The sequence below is a fragment of the Zingiber officinale genome, chromosome 4B (genome assembly GCF_018446385.1).
Source record: "Zingiber officinale cultivar Zhangliang chromosome 4B, Zo_v1.1, whole genome shotgun sequence".
NCBI lineage: Eukaryota > Viridiplantae > Streptophyta > Magnoliopsida > Zingiberales > Zingiberaceae > Zingiber > Zingiber officinale.
The window spans coordinates 123118025-123135114 of NC_055993.1; the positions used below are offsets into that span (position 1 = coordinate 123118025).

The window sequence follows — 17090 nt, forward strand, 5'->3', positions numbered from 1 at the left end:
GGGCCGTTAAAATGGCGAGTTTATTTTTTTACCACCGGATAATAAAGTGCGCATTAAAATATGAGTCCTATAGTAGCGGCCGAGCCATTCCAACCCAGCTCAACCTGCAGAGCAGAACGGCTTGGCCGACTCGAGTCGTGTTGGGCCGGCCCGGATCTATGGATGGGCGTCCAGGTCCGTTTTACACAGCTAATTAGATATATGATCTCAGCCAATTTTATAGACGGTCGAGATGCATCCCATCACCCTTCTCTTATTTCTTTTCCTCTATATAAAGGCATTTTAAAAAAGAAATATCGTGCCGTGTTCGCTGCCAAAATCCCAAATCCCCCTCGATCGCCTTCGGTTCTTCGATCTCCGCTCAAAGCGACGGCGACAATCTAAGTCTGGATCTTCTCCTCTTACCTCGCTGCTTCTTCCATAGCTTCAATCTTCGATCGCCTCCGCCTAAACCCTAACGCAAATGGTTAGTTTTCGATCTGTCGATGCGAGTACTTGTTTCCATCGGGTCTTCGCAGCTTTTCCTCCTTCCGTTAGGGTAGATTAGCTTCGTTTTCAACTATCAAACTCCGTTTGATGCTTAGAGTTGTAATTTTAGCTTCGATTCCAGCCCATTTCGTTTTTATGCTGTTGGATTTTTTTTCAAACAGTTGTGTATTCTGATTGCTTTCGCTTGTTTTCCATTTTAGACGGGAAGAGGTGGACGGGACAGGACAAACAGTGACCGCATGCCCAGGCTTGAGGAGAAGGGGCGGCGAAGTGGGTGGGACGTCGCTCCTCCTTCGAGGCACCTGTGGGTTGGAAACTTGAGCCGTCGTGTCTCCCAGAATAACCTATACGAGCATTTCCTGAGGTTTGGGGACATTGACAACATAGCTTACACTCCTGGCCGAAGCTATGCATTTGTAAACTATAAGAAAGAGGACGACGCGACCATAGCATTCAAAGGTCTCCAGGGTTGCATTGTGGCTGGGAATCCTCTTAGGATCGAGTTTGCAAAGGAGGTTAGTGATGAAAATCCCAGTCATCAGCTGCTTATGCACACCTTTTATCTCGTAGGATTTAAACAAAGAGAAATTTCAACTGATTTGTAAATGATCAAACCATTAAAATATAACATTAAATATCTAAAAAAAAAAAATCAAAAGATGTAATATCAACACATGTCAGCTGCTTTGCATTTTATTCAATATTGTAGATGATTTTAGTACATGAAAACAAAAGGTTCTCTCAACTCTGAATCCTTTCACTCATCTAATCTCAGAATAATGAATGCTTGCTTAACTATTCATCATTCCTTCTAACTTGATAGCCTTTGAATGCCGTGAATTTATTTGAAACTTTTGATCATAGTTTTAATCTTACACGCTTAAAATATTCTTTAAGTAGTGAAGAAGAAAATTGCCTCAATCAAGAAGTGGTAAAGGTCAAATGATGAAAAAAGATACAGTCATAGCTGAGAAAGGGGGAAACAAGATAATGCAAAAACACAAGAAAAATTGATCATCTTCATTATTAACCAAGCCAGTTCTCTTTTTCACTGTTATTTATTCTTAAATTCCAGATTTTGCATTGGGATCTCCAAACTTGAACTACTTATAGTCCTAAACTTGTTGATTCACTTTTTTGTCATAGCATATAAAATTTTCTATTATAGAATGAATGGCTGTGACAAATATCAGCTCAATCTGAAGGAATGCACAAAGCTTTACAAAATTATTATGAAGCTATGCAACTAGAACTTAATCCCTATGGTCGAAGTTATATATACTCTATCACACAGGACTTATATACACAAGTAATAAAGAGCATACAAGGGCTTTGGAATATTGTTTTTGGGCATTGGAATGAAACCCATTTCTTATCACAATGTTTTAACAATATGATCATGATTTGTCATTACGTGCAACAAACTCTGCAGTAAAAAAGTGTTTATTAAGTGCTTAAACCATTAACTAGGGAAGATAGGAAGTTGGAATGATAAAAGAAATTGAGGGAAGACAAAGAAATTGATAAACATAATTTACATAGGAAGAGAGAGAGAACCTCCTCCCCCTCCTTTTTCTCTCATTCCTTGTGCTTCCAAGGTTGCCACCCTTCCACCATTGCTGACCTGGACGGCTCCGTCTTTCATGGTCTTGATGCAACCCTCGATAGCTTCACACCAGCTGCTCACTTCAGAGTTGGTGTTCCAGCGGAGCTGTTTCTCTGATGCTCCACAAGAGCAGGGAGCAATGTCAACCGGTTCTACTGCTGGCCTGCTACCGTTGCTTCTTGTCTTTCCGCCTCTGCTCCATGCTCCAGTGGTGCAACAAACTACTTTTCTGCAGAGGCACTGCAGGCAATCACCTATGACTGAGGTCAGCAGGACAAGGTCGGTGGGTGAAGGCAACACAGAAGGTGTGAAACGATCTCATGGAAGAGATTGGATGTCGGTGTAGGCGTTCCTTGGGCAGCAGTGCGTGGGTCACATTGATGATTTGGTGGGGTGACCAACCTGAGATTGGTCTAAACAAATCTTTCTTGAAATATTCAAATAACAAAATTTAAAACCATAACAATGTAAATATCAGAAAAATCCTATCTACGTCTGCTATACTTTTCATTAAGTTAACAACACACAATATCTTCTTATTCTATGCTGTCAACCATTACGACTAAAAAGTAAAAAAAACAAAGGGGTATTCAAGTTGTAATCCCTATCCACTATCAAATATATTTAATAATGAGTAACCATGCTTTTTTTCCTCTTATAATTTGATCTCTTAAGGGCATAAATTTGTTAATACCAAAAAATGGTTAGTTGATGGTTTTCTGTCTAAGATATTTTTGCATTTCCATTTTTAGCGCATCTCTGTAAATGGTGAAGAATGCCCACTTCCATAAGAAATGCTAATATTTAGATTAGTAGCAAATGCTCTACTTCCTAAGGCATTGACATAGGTCCATTGTTTTCTTATGCTTTACTAATAAGATGGTCTCAGACCCTTGGTTCATATTTGATCACAAAAGCAGGCTGAACAAAAGAACCTTCCAGTTTCTGTGTGCTGTAAGGATCAACCCCGTCATAGATTAAGCCCAATAATTGGCAAAAAAATGTTAAATCCCAAGTTAATAGTTGTTTGACTCATCTAATCCTATAAGCCTATTTTATTAACAAAACTCTTCATGTGAGACTAAACTAGAATGTCACAACCCCAAATGAAAGAACTGGTCCATTAGCTTTGTTAGGTCCAACAATTTGTCAAACTGCCTAAATTCAAGTTGAAAATAATTTCATTCATTCATCCAATCCTAGCAGTCCTTTAACTAACCCACAACTTTTGTGGGCTACACGAGATTTTCATGATCTCTGCCAATTAAGCCTTGCATTTTTGTCAATAACCAAAATTATAGCCAATGTTGCCTCTTCCATTGCACAAACTGCTTTTCTCAAATACTTTGCCAAGGTTTGCTCTGATACAAATTGTAATTCATTCATTTAAATTTTTTGTCGTATCAAATTACAAAAGTGACATACATTCCCTACTAGCCATCTGGATTCATACAAGAGAAAAACAAGTAATAGCTAGCAGGTTTATCTTGTTTTACTTGATTTTGGATGGTAAAAGTTTCATACAGGCTATAGAAAGCTCATTACAGATGATACAAAGTCTGATACATGTTACACAATTATCATCATACAGCGTGCATGACATATATACATGATAGGAACTGATCAGAATTGTGAGTAAAAAAATATTTTGATGAGAGACTACACATATAACTCTATGTTATTGAGTTAGAGAATATATGATTTATTGATACATGATTTAGCATCTTTCCAACTGCGACCTAAACCAATACTGTATTTGAGATTTGAAACCATGCTTTTAATTATCATATTAACTTGTTAGGTCCAACAATTTATCTAAAATACTAAAGTTAATGGTGGCTCACTCGTCTAACACTATAAACTCCATTTTTAGCCCATAAGTTGATGTGCGACTAAACTAGGGTGACACAAATAGTATATCTTTGTTTGCAAAGTACCACACTTTCCTTTATCTGCAAGGTATGCTCTCATGGCTAGTTGAAATACCATCTGGTAGCTTATCCATGTCCTAGAGCACAAAACATAATAGCTGCAATTGTTGCTGATGCATGAGCAAGGAAACAGCACGAGCATAACGCACCAAAGTATCCATCTTAAGCAAGTAGCTTGCTAATTTTCAAAAATTTAATGCGACCAACATGTGGTCCATGACTGTCCCCTTTGTGTGGCTCCTTGATACAGTAAATCATCAAGGCTGTACCTTTATTATTTGGCATGCTTCAAATGTCAAATTCCAACTATCATTGCAGTTAATATCTTTTGCACAAAGATTAAGGTAAGATATAAGGTATTAGTAGTTGAGTACTGCTATTTTGTATTGTAAGTTTTATTAACAAAGTATGTAATTTTCTACAACCTTGCATTTGTTTGTTTATGATACAATATGGTGGATGTTCATATATGGCTTCCCAGGAACACCAGTTACAATTTATAACAAGTTCTTCTATCATGCTTTTCCCCCTTTTTGAGGAAGGGAAAGGCCAATGGCCTACCCACATATTCTAGAACATATACGGAGGCAAGCACCCCATTCCATTTGTGAGGGTGCAATTCCGACCGAAAACAACATATATTCATGAAATTTATTTAAGCTTACTTGGCCGAATTTCAATAGCTGCTTTTATTGTAGTTCTTCTTCAGAGAATAATTAATTAATTTTTCCTTTATTTTCATACATTTGAGCATTATCTTTAAACTAATTACTGTGTCTCAATATAGCACTCATGATAAAGAAAGACTTCAGTGCCGTGCTAGTTTAGGCAGTGCATAACAAGTATCTCTCTCGTATTTATTTATTTAGAATGTTGAATCACAGGACAGAGGTTCTGTTTCATCACTGGATGATGAATACTCACTGCGTAAAGATGCGAGGTATTCTGTTGACCAGCGAGAATCACTGCTTAGAAGAGATTCTAGAGCTCATAGCCCAAGTCCTGAAAAAACACATGAAAAGAACAAAAGAGATGATAGCACAGAACCTAGTGCTGTGTTATGGATAGGATTTCCAGTATTTCTCAATGTTGAAGAAAATGATTTAAGGAGAGCTTTTTCACCTTTTGGTGAAATTATCAGTATCTCTACATTTCGTGGTCGTAGTTATGCATTTGTACGATACCGAAGTATAGTCGCAGCTTGCAGGGCTAAAGAAGCTCTTCACGGAAAATTATTCAACAATCCACGTGTGCATATATGCTTTGCTAAAAGTGACTCAACCGACTCAGAGAGGAACCTTAGCAATGCTCCTTTAAGTCAGCGTCTTAAATCTAATTCACTATCTGGGCTGAGTAGTGTTGAACCTTCTAAACGGAGTAGAGATTATGACAGTCATATTGGAGATTTTCTTACTTCTCCTCGAGATGCAAAGTTTTTGCGAGCTAATGATACAAAGTTCATCGGTTTAGGGAAAAATCTTATACGACCTGATGCAGTTCCAGGATCCAATTTAGGTAGCAACAATGAACGCATATGGTTTCACGACTTTAGTTCAGAAAGAAAGATGCCAGGAGAACTTTGTGGTCACTACAGAAGAAGTCCTACAGCAGAGAGAGCTGGATGGTGGCGTGATGCTTCTTTTGAGCCACGACAGAGAAGTCCACTTCCAGATGATTCTTTGGGTATGGAGGATGGTTCTTTTCGATCAGCTAAGAAGGCAAAAGTAGACTTGTTTTCTGATGGAGAACTTCCAGAATATCCATATTCTTTTCAATCAAATAAGAAGGAAAAGGTGCATCCATTTTCTGACAGAGAACTTCCAGAATATCCATTCTCTGACCTAGATCAAAGAAAACATGATTTTGGACGGACAAAATTCTTGCCCAGTTTGCCTTACGATAGTGCCTTGAATAAAGATTATGAGTCGGTTCCTTTTGATCATAACTATTTGACTCCTCAAACTTTGAAGAACATGAATGGTCCTTTTGCAGATAGGGATGACTCACGCAGTCTATTTGATCACTTAAACACAGGTCCTGGTGCCTTTCCTTTCGATAGTGCCAATTTGCAAAAACCAATTCCTGAGCATCATCAGCCCCCACGGATATTGGACTGGAAGTGGGAGGGTACAATCTCAAAGGGAGGTACTCCAGTTTGTCGTGTGCGTTGCTTTCCGGTGGGAAAGGTCCTAGATTTTATATTGTAAGTTCCATAACATTATACTTTATTCTTCTTTGGTTTTGCATCTTAAAAACTGCCTTAACGTTATACTTTATTCTTCTTTGGTTTTGCATCTTAAAAACTGCCTTAACGTTATACTTTATTCTTCTTTGGAACTTAGCCAATTTTACATTTAAAAACTGAATACGATGATTTATACACTAAATGGCAGTAGCTATTTTATTCTTAGTGTTGTTAGAAACATTTTCATTTTTTATTACTTTGCTCATTTTTTTCATCTTTTCTCAACTTTTGATTGCTCTACATACTTCGCTTATTTATTCTACTGCTAATTCTTTCTTTTACCTACCATTTATGCCCTTGGTATACTTCATAGAAATAGGCTTGCTTTTTTTTTTTTGGTATACTTTGTTGAAAGGGCATATCCAAGTTAGTTCGTTTTAACCGTGCACATTAACACTTATACCTCACTACAGGCCAGAGTTCTTAAACTGCACAGCTAGAACAAGCTTGGATATGCTCGCAAACCATTATTACCAGGCCACCAGTTCCTGGGTGGTGTTTTTTGTTCCTGAAACTGACGCAGATATTACTTTTTATAATGAATTCATGCATTATCTGGGAGAGAAGCAGCGTGCAGCTGTTGCTAAGCTTGAAGAGAAGGTTACCTTATTCCTAGTGCCACCATCAGAATTCTCTCAACAAGTTCTAAAAGTACCTGGGAAGGTGAGCATTTCTGGTGTCATTTTGAAGTTTCAGCACAATTTCAGTTCCCTCCAACCTCTGGAAGTCACAGAAGCAAAACAGCTACCCTTTGCAAATCGTAGATCCCCTGATTTAAGGACTTTCTCTAAGAGTCAGAACTATTCCAATCCATCAATGGCACCTCTACCTCCCCCACTTCCTTATTCTCCACCACAGAAACTGAGTGACCATCTTCCTTACTCAGGATCTATTCAACCAATGGAAAAACTACCTAACTATCATGAGGCTAGCAGACATGACCGATGGTGGTCTCTAAATCCTGCAACATCACCAAACCGTTCTAGTCAACTGCATATTCCAAATTCTGATGGTGGGAGTTTCACTGCAAGTGCCGCGTTACATATAGCTAGGAGTGCTACAGCAGACCCACATCTGGGAAACAATAAGATTTCGCAAGGATCTCCTTCAAGCAATTATGCACCTGAAACTTCCTCTGTTCCATTGCACAATAGCAAGTTCCCAACACAAGTGGGAACAAAATTGCAAGTTTCCTCAAATGTGCCGCTTCCCTTAGAGCCGCAGCAACTCACAGAGCTTGCTGCCTTACTGGGACAGTACAAACAGTTAGGTCAGGTACCATCCATATCGACAGATGGTCAGAACAAACTGACAAAGTTGTTGCAAATTGACAATTCGCATTCCATCACTCCAGTGATGCATTCCCAGGCTTCAGATCCACATTCTCTGAACTCTGTGGCACCCATGTATTCGGCTTTCCCTTCTAGTTCTTTAGGTGCCCAAGTCAACCAGGTGCCGCAGAACCATCAGCCACAATCTAATGTTTCTTCAGTGCAAACTGTGACAAACTCTGGCCACCAAAACGAACAAGAAGAAACAGAAGCAGATCCCCAGAAGCGTCTGCAGGCAACTCTGCAGCTGGCAGCAGCACTCCTTCAACAGATCCAGCAACAATCAAAATCTACCGATCAACCGTAGATTGGATGAGGTACACAGTTACCGCATCTTCATACTCGTAACACTTCAATGAATATATAGCTTGCCATATCTAGGGTAGAAACTTAGTCTAATTAACATACAATAACCTTAGAGAACCTGGTATAACAATTGAACTTGTGTTGATGCATTTAACTCTCAAAAGGGCGAGAATCTTCAGTTGGAATTTGAATCATGTTAAAGCAAAAGAGAACGATATGCTGTGTTAGCTCAGATGTAGCTTTAATTTTTTTGATTATGCATTAATTGCATACATGAATTTCTTTTCCAAATATATTGTTCTATTAGGGTGCATCAGGGTTATGAGTTTGGAACAAAAAATAATGAAGGAAAAACTATATTGGATTTTGTGATGACATATGACATTATACTAGCTAATATGTTTTTTAAGAAAAGAAAAGAACACTTGGTCATATTCAAAATGAAAATAATAAATCATAAATTAACTTTTTTATGGTTAGGCAGAATGATAGAAAAATTTATAAAATTACAAGTTATCCTTAAAGAAAATTTAACTATTCAACATAAGTTAGGTATCGATTTCTATTCAGTACTTCCATACCTCCAACTAATTTTTTATTTTACCATTTAAAACTTGCTCTACTTGTGAAGTTTGAATTCTATGATAAAAAATTTATATTTTTATACTTGTTTAATCCACTTAAATTACATAAGTTAAGTTGATAATCTAACTTTCATTAAAAGATGATGAAAATACTTGTTCCTCTTTGATTTTCTCATCGTTTACTAGTACTTTATTGTGTTCATCTTTAATATCTCTTATTTGGATAAGATTTATTGTCTTGCTCTCTCTAACTTTAGCTATTTTGTAAATATATTTTTTCTCTTTTTTTAATCCAATTTTCGATATAAGTATTCAAAAATTTCATTTTTAACTTCATTCACTGCTTTCTTAGTCTCTTTTTTAGATATTATATAGTTTTTAAAATTTTTCTCGTTCTTACAAATATATAATTTTTTATAGGTTAGTTGTCTTTTTTCACTTTCTCTTGGGCTTTCTCATTCCTCCATCAATATTTTTTATTTAGTAGTGCACACTCCTTTGATTCACCGAGTACACTCTTGGCTACTATTTTAAACTTTAATATTATCTTATCTCATGTCGTATTTGAGTTGTCGTATATTTCTCCTTATATTTGTGCTTCTATCCTCTCCTTAAATATACTTTACGTCCAATTCTTTTTCTACCACTTAATTTTAGGAGTCATGTATATTTTTTTTCTAATTTTTTTAGTTGGCACCAGGTATCTAGCTTACTCCGACTAATCCTAGGAATGATCGGTCCAACCCTACAAAAATTTTTGACTGGCCACCAAAGTAAATCGGGAAGCACTCGTAGTGGGCGACCAATCAACCTAGTGTTTTTAAATCAATCACGCATTAAGGGAAATTTAACTTGATATTAAAAACTAAATAAATATCTGCTTAGTGGAGGGTAAGTACTCTAGTTCTTTTATATAAGAATAAAGGAGAATAAAGGAGACGTACAAAATTATATAAACTATTGGAGCATTAAATTAATTAGTTATACGACTCATACTATGAAACTTTGGGAAAAAGTAATAATTGTCGTAAATCAATTTGGATTTATGCTTGGAAAGTCGACAATAGATGTTATATATTTTATTAGGTAACTGATTGAAAAAAGTATAGGGAACAGAAACAAGACTTAAACATGATATTTGTTGATTTCGAAAAAAATTATGATAGTCTTAAGGAAAATTATATGGAGAATTCTAGAAAAAGAGGTATTAACATAGCATCTATTGAACTAATTAAAGATATGTATAAAGATGTAATGACAGAAGCATTTTCCATAAACATAGGGGTTCATAACGATCCACTCTAAGTCTCTATCTTTTTACATTAATAATGAATGAATTCACTAGACACATCCAAGATACAATACCACAGTGTATGTTATTTGTATATGATATTATTTTGGTAGATGAGACACGTGAAAGAATAAATATTAAACTTGAATCTTAGCGAGAAACGTCAGAAGTGAAGCGTTTTAGGTTTAGTATTGCAAAAACAAAATATATGAAATTTAAGTTTAGTAATATTAGACGTAATGAGACAATTATTACGATAGGAGATGCTGAGTTGTCTGTAACTGAGAGTTTTAAATATTTATGATCATTTTTACAAATGGATAGAGAGATTGAGAGAAATGTATTACATAGAATATAGGCCGGATAGTTGAAAAATGAAGTAGAGCATCAAATGTTCTCTATGATCGTAAAATACCTCTAAGATTTGAAAGGGAATTTTTACAAAACGATGGTTAGACCAGCTATGTTATATGAAAATGAATGTTGAGCTACTATGACTTAAGCATAAGAATAGAAAATAGGAGTTGCAAAGATGAGGATGTTAAGGTGGATGTATATAAGGATGAGCATGATAAGAAATGAAAATACTAGAGAGAAAGTTGGGATTGTACCTATTGAGGGAAATTTGGGGACACGTTTAAAAACGTTTAAAATGATATGGATATGTACTACCAATAAATGTTTCAGCTAGGCTCAAACAAGTAAGAAGAAGTTTTAAAAAAATTTGATTAGTAATAATAAAATAAAATAAAATTTATTTAAATATAAATGACGATATAGTAGGGGATAGAGTTCAATACGTAGAAAGATCCATATATTCGATCTCATATAGCGAGATAAGATTTTGTTGTTATTATTGTATATATCTATTAAAATTTTCTATCTTCTTCCTATCGCTCCTTAATGACGGTTATTGTTCATATTCGAAGTAGAAAATCTTTATCATCACTAAAAATGTGTAGGGAAGAATGCTTGTCATTAGAATTGATGGCTTACAAGTCTAAGGAAGAAGATAGCATAGTCTTCCAAACCAAGAGGATGAAGTTAGACTCATTCTAAAGCAGCAGCCTGTATGCTTCCGTGGTTAGCCACCGTATCTAACCGAATAAAAATACTTTCTTCCTGGACTTATTATTCATAAACACTAATACTTATCAATAATCTATTTGATTATGGATTTGTATGGTTGATGAACATCTCTTTACATGAACTTCTATATTTCAGTTGTTCTGAGCAAAAATTACTATGAATCTTGTTGCTCATTTGACCAGATTAAAGCATACTGATATGTTCAAGAGTCCAGAGGCCTCAGGACTTCTGTCATCCAATGCTGTTCTCGAAGCCATGGGGGGGCATACAAGTTTGTTCATGCTATTTACCATCCTTGACGTTGGATCGTGTTTATGCAACTAATGATAAGGTAATGTATGAAGCACAATCTCTTTTTTAATCGTAAAGCTAGTCCTTATTTTGATTTTTTGAAAAAAATATATTTATGATTCCTTGTTACTTTTGATGATCATCAACTATCTTACTCACAAATCAAAATTTATTTTCAAAAATTAAAAAAAAAAACTCTTCTTTGAAGTCATGCCTTTGAACCAACAATTTTCTTTTAGGAAATTTCATTTTTTTTAATCTTTCATTAAAAAGAACTTTTTCCATTATACGAACATTTCTCTTATATTGTTTTTCTTTTTACCAAGCTTCCCTCCCTATGATTTTCTCTACGATTATTCAAGATTTTCATATTCTCTTTAACATTTTTTTTTTAAATGCAACGTGATGGGAAATCATTTTGCAGCATAATTTAATGTAAAATCAAATATAAAATTTTACTTTTCAAAAATGTAAAATAAAAATTATTGAATATTTTAACTATAATAATCCTTAAAAAAATAATTGGGTAAATATGATTAAATCATGATAATAATAATAATATTATTAAATCAGCATTTGGAAGTGATTTGGTTAACGAAAATCAATAATACAAAATTGTGTCCAAGTTGTCTATGAAGATAACTTCACCGTTGTAGGGCCTCGTCAGCCTTCTTCAATTAGCTGCCCATGAAATCCCATGACCTTGTTGTATGCAACTTTCCAATAGTGTTTTGCTTCAGGGTTATGATGTACTGGATGTGTGCTAAGTTGTCATTCAAATATTTGCAAGGGTTTTTTTTTTTTTTTTGTCAAATGGGATGTGTAATTATGGAATATTGGGCTTTTGGGAAAAATTTTTTTTAGGACCGAATCAATCGGCAAGGTTCAATATTACTTGATTTAATATATTTTTTCTTACTTTATTTGAACATTGAGAAAAAAGAAATATAATTAAAAAACAGTAAATTTGGAATAGAAAGTTTTTTATTTCATGGAGTCTATTGTTTTAAAAAAAAAACATGTTTTAATTTAAAATGGTAGAAAATTAAAAGACGCCTACCAATCAAAAAGTATACTATTAAAAATTATCAAAAACAATACTACATCTATGATTTAGCATTTAATTTTTGTTTAATAATAGATAAAATGACTTTCTTATATTTACAGTATAATTTATTCATATTCAAAAGTCAATTTTTTATTTTTTTTATATCACCTTGTAATAACTTTAATTAAAATTATATCATCTTGAGCAATTTAACTAAAACTATTTCTAGCCAAAAGTATATCCTTTTGGAGAAACTTTAACTACTCTAGTGTGGAGTATAAAAGAATAATTTTGTAGGACATTGACGGTTCTGAATCGGTAATAATGAGTATTTTTTAAATTTTATTGGTGGTTGATGATAAATTTTTATAGATCGATTAGTTCTAAAAAAATAATAAAATAAAAGGGTAATTTGAGGATTACAAATTATAAGCAGGTGTTATTTTAATAGATTTTTAAAAAATATCATTTTCACCGAATGAATAATTAAGGAAGTCGTTTTAATTTTCTGCCATTTAAAATTGCCAAAATTACTACAGAATTGTAGAACTCCTGCAACGTGACTCCCCTAACAATAATATACCTTCTACGTCCTTATTCTGTGATAAATTAACTGTCTTAATAATTACAAGGGTGCTTTAATAAAGAGTAGTGTCTTGTTATTAAATATCAGAAAAATCTCTTAATTCATTTTTTGTTTTCATAATTCTGATGTCTAAAACTTTATCCTAATTTGTCAATCAAATAATTTCAAAATATAATTAATACACGTTCAGAAGCCGGCTTCTTTACCACTGCACATCGGAGAAACGTTACTCTCTTAGGAGACGTTTAGTTTAGAAGAATAAGAATAAAGAATGGAATAATAATTATTAATTATCATTATTAATATTTAGATTATATAAATAAAAATATAAATAAAGAAATGAATCTTTATAATTGGGTAATGACTCATTTCTATATCTTCATTCAATGAACTATTACTCTATTTTCAACAATCAAATATTCCCTTATTTTAAAAATACTCTTGACTTAAAATTAAAATTCCTCTCTTAATATCAAATATCAAAATATATTTATTTAATTTTTCTTTCATATCACTTTCTCTCTTTTTATTCTCTCTCAGAGATATTTTCTGCTCCTTATTTTATCAAACACTTTCTCTCTCCTCTCATCATATTTTTCTTTCACAACTAATTTTTTCTTTTATTTTTCTTTAAAGGTAAAAATAGAAATTTTGATTTATTCCGATAGAAAATATTTAATTAATATTGCATATCCACAATACTATGATTCTTATTCCGATTTCTATTTTTAAGAAAGAACAGAAAAAACCAAACCCTTCCTTAATTCACTTTTTATCCCATTCTTACCGTCCAACAAATCCTAAAGATGATGGGTCGGAGTTCATAGAAATTTTCTATCAACCCCTAAAGGTGAATCCCAGAAGTGCAACATCAAATTGTCGGTAGCCGACCTTTGTGATCTTCGCTGTCCCTATAATCAGTGGCGGGTAAGGGGGCACGGGGTGTGCGGAAGCTTAGAGATCCTGTCTTTCGTAGAGATATTAAGGGAGATGACCCATGACCGTCCATCACATGCGATGCCAAGCCAAGAGGAGTGGTTGGCCTTGGAGCCCCATGCCTCGAGCAACCTAGCAACAAGGCAAACCTCTCCACCCCGTGAAGACTCGTCTGCTTACCGCTTCGGTCTGCGAAATAGGAGATCGCTACCAAAAGGAGGAACAAGATACACGTGTTGCAGTGTGGGATCTTCGACGGCTCATCTGTTTTTCCCTCTGTGATAAGAGAGAGAGAGAAGGATATCAAGGTCTCTTCCAACCCTAACCCTAATCTTCACATGGAAGGAGGAGAGGGCGGAGGAGGACAAGGGTAGGAAATAATAATATTGTACACATTTGAGGGTTTTCTTTTAAAAGTGCATAAAAGCGCAGGAAGAAGGTCGTGAAATGTAGAAGAGTGTCATTTTCCCTTTTAACCCCCTAAACTATTTACCCTGCAATTTTAATACAATAGGAAGGCAAAAAAACACTTATTCGAAAGGATCTACCGTGCAAGCCAACGCAAAAAAATACATAGGGCCCACTAAGCCTTGACATGGTGAGCACTCCTTTGCAGATGATGAAGGTTTCTGTTGGGATGGTTGGATTGTTACTTGAGGAGGAGCGCGGAGATCACCCCCTTGAGAGAGTTCGTGGGGCCCGGAGAGCTGCACGGTTCATGGGTATCTTTTTTTGAGGCGCTTTGCAGACTGCAGTACACACAAAATTGTCATGTTGGGGTCGATTAATTGAAGAATGCACATTGTCAATTCTTGCTGTGTTATATAACTAATACGAAAGAGAAAAAAAAATTACTACCTCCATTAACTAACTAAACTAACTCTGGAAGGATGCTTTCAAATTGTATTGTTGCTTCAATATAGTTTGCTATCGTTTTATTTGATAGTCAACGTAATTCTTACGATGCTTCTCTTGCCATCTACACCTTTTTTCAGGTTGGTATCATGTAGCGGAGGCAAGGGGCACGGAGGTGTGTTGAAACACCCACTTGCTCTTGGAAATTCTACTAGTATACCTTCCTTACTCTCTATTCACACCCCCTACTGACTGCCTCAGTTCTAGGCTTCTAAGGGGCGAGGAGGAAGATAAGCTTGAGCAGCGGAGCAAACTACAAAGTCACAGAGAAGCAGAAGAAGACGACTCTTCTATTTTTTTGAGCATCTCCTTAAATTTTTTTCTGAATCCGCCATTGCCTATAAGACCGTTTGATCCTGTCTGGAAGCTAAGATAGATGGAACTGCCGGTGATGTGGCTGGGATGTTGACCGAGTCAACAAAATCGGGAGGGAGAGAAGGGTGATGAGTTGTCTTCAATGTTGACTAAGTCGCTAGACCCCCCAAAAAGAGAAGGACTTAAGGTGTCAAAAGTCTTCAGTTAATGGTACCCCGCAAGGTTGTTAGAAAATAGACCAGGAGATATCCTAGTCTAGATCTCCGACACTCAAGTTAGCATCTGGTAATAGAAAATAAACAGTACTGTAATGAAGAACAAAAAAATTGAATGTAAAGCATATGAGGCCCGCAAGAGTGAACCAGAAGTGGCATAGAGCCGGAGGCGATGGCACGAAGCCGGAGGTGATGACATGGAGTCGGAGGATGACACAGAGCCAGAGGACAACGAGGAACTGGGGAAACTGAGTATACAGATGAGTCGATGAGAGGGTAGGAATGTTGATGACGGAAGGACTTCTAGCTGAAAATAAGGAGGAGGCGGGTGAGTTGTCCCCGTCGCCGAAAGAGCCTGTGGACTTCGAGCGAAGGAGGAGTTAGAATGGAGACCGGGCTGCCCTGGTAGTCCACTCCTCTCTCAAGTCGGTTTCCAATGATGGCAAGAATAAAGAAGATAATGAAGATAAGTGTGTGTAGTAAGGAGTTTCCTCCCTCCCTCGCCCCTCCCTTTTGGGTTGCGGGGGTAAAACTCTTTTATAGGAGGGTCATTTCATGACAAAAGATATCAGAGGGTTATGATACCTTTGTTTAGGTATAGAGGATCATGTCTAGACAAAGATATCACAAGTCATGTTATCCCTGTTTAGGTATCAATAGATGAGACAAAAGGGATAATGGGGCCAGTGGCCTGCTCTGCTATACTCTACTAGGCAGACTGGTGGATCGACTCAGCCAGGAAGTTTGGTTGGCTCGACTCGGCCAAGAACACTAGTGGGTCGAATGCTCTGCTTTGCTAAGAAGACTGAATAACTTGACCTGGCTTGGAAGACTGGAGGGGCAGATGCTCTTCTCTGTCGAGAAGATTGGCTGGCTCGACTTATCCTGAAAGACTGGTGGGTCAGATGCTCTGCTCTGCCAGGAAGACTAGCTGGCTGGGCCCATCCTGGAAGACTGGCGGGTCGGATGCTCTACTCTGCTAGGAAGACTAGATAGCTCAACGCAGCAAGAAATATTGGCTGGTCGGATGCTCTGTTCTACCAGGAAGACTGGCTGTCTCGATGCGACAAGGAACACTAGCGGGTTGGATGCTCTGCTTGTTGGGATATGCCCGATGTGGGTGCATGCTAGAACACATTTCATAAACATGCACAGCAGAAAATAAAACAATAATAATTCCTAATATTACATCACACACACCATACGTATACAAGGATACAACATGCCAAAACATGATCGTATAATTAAAATTTTACAGAAAGTAAATTTACGCTAGATATATCTTACGGATGACCTATAACGAGAAGGACATCAACCATAGTGATGTTGTCAAACCTCACCTCTATTCGTATCCATACCGAGTTCCTCAAGACAACTCCTTGAGTATAAGCCTCTCATTCGAAAATTACTAGCCATAAGCGAAGAAGAGGGAGCAAGAGGAAGAAGAAGAGGAGCACATAAGGGAGAGTTTTTCTCCCTTGTGGTGGTCACAGTAACAAGGAGAAGGATTTCTCCTTGTTATGGGTGGAGGCAAAGAGAGGGGAGAGGGAGAGGAGGATTGAGTTTTCAAAAATCTAATCAACCAAATAATAAAACTTGTATCTAATTCTCTCCTAATTATATCTATATATAATCCTCTTTAATGAGTTGTATTAGAAAACCCAAATCCAACCCATTATCCCTTAATCAAAATTTAGCACATTAACCCCTTGGTTTGGTTTACAACTAAATCAAGTTGGTTCATGACTAATTCATGATTAAACCAAATATGTTTCAACTCTAGCATAAGAGATGTAGGTCATCCGCGCTTTTGTTATGACAAATATTTTCATATTTGTCTTATGTATGGTCCAATGAAATATTTATCTCTTGATCTAAGAATTCTATTCTTTAATTTATTTTATGTCTTTCA

At 36.1% G+C, this 17090-nt stretch overlaps 1 protein-coding gene across 1 annotated transcript; it reads left to right on the top strand.

Annotated features, from left to right (window-relative positions):
• The first annotated feature begins 300 nt into the window (after positions 1-300).
• LOC121976376 (flowering time control protein FPA-like) lies at positions 301-11255 on the top strand. The gene is made up of 5 exons (XM_042528513.1): positions 301-466; positions 690-1004; positions 4911-6229; positions 6685-7919; positions 11055-11255. Exons 1-4 carry the CDS (start codon positions 464-466, stop codon positions 7907-7909), a joined length of 2862 nt encoding a protein of 953 aa, XP_042384447.1. The 5' UTR covers positions 301-463; the 3' UTR covers positions 7910-7919; positions 11055-11255.
• The last annotated feature ends 5835 nt before the right edge of the window (positions 11256-17090 follow it).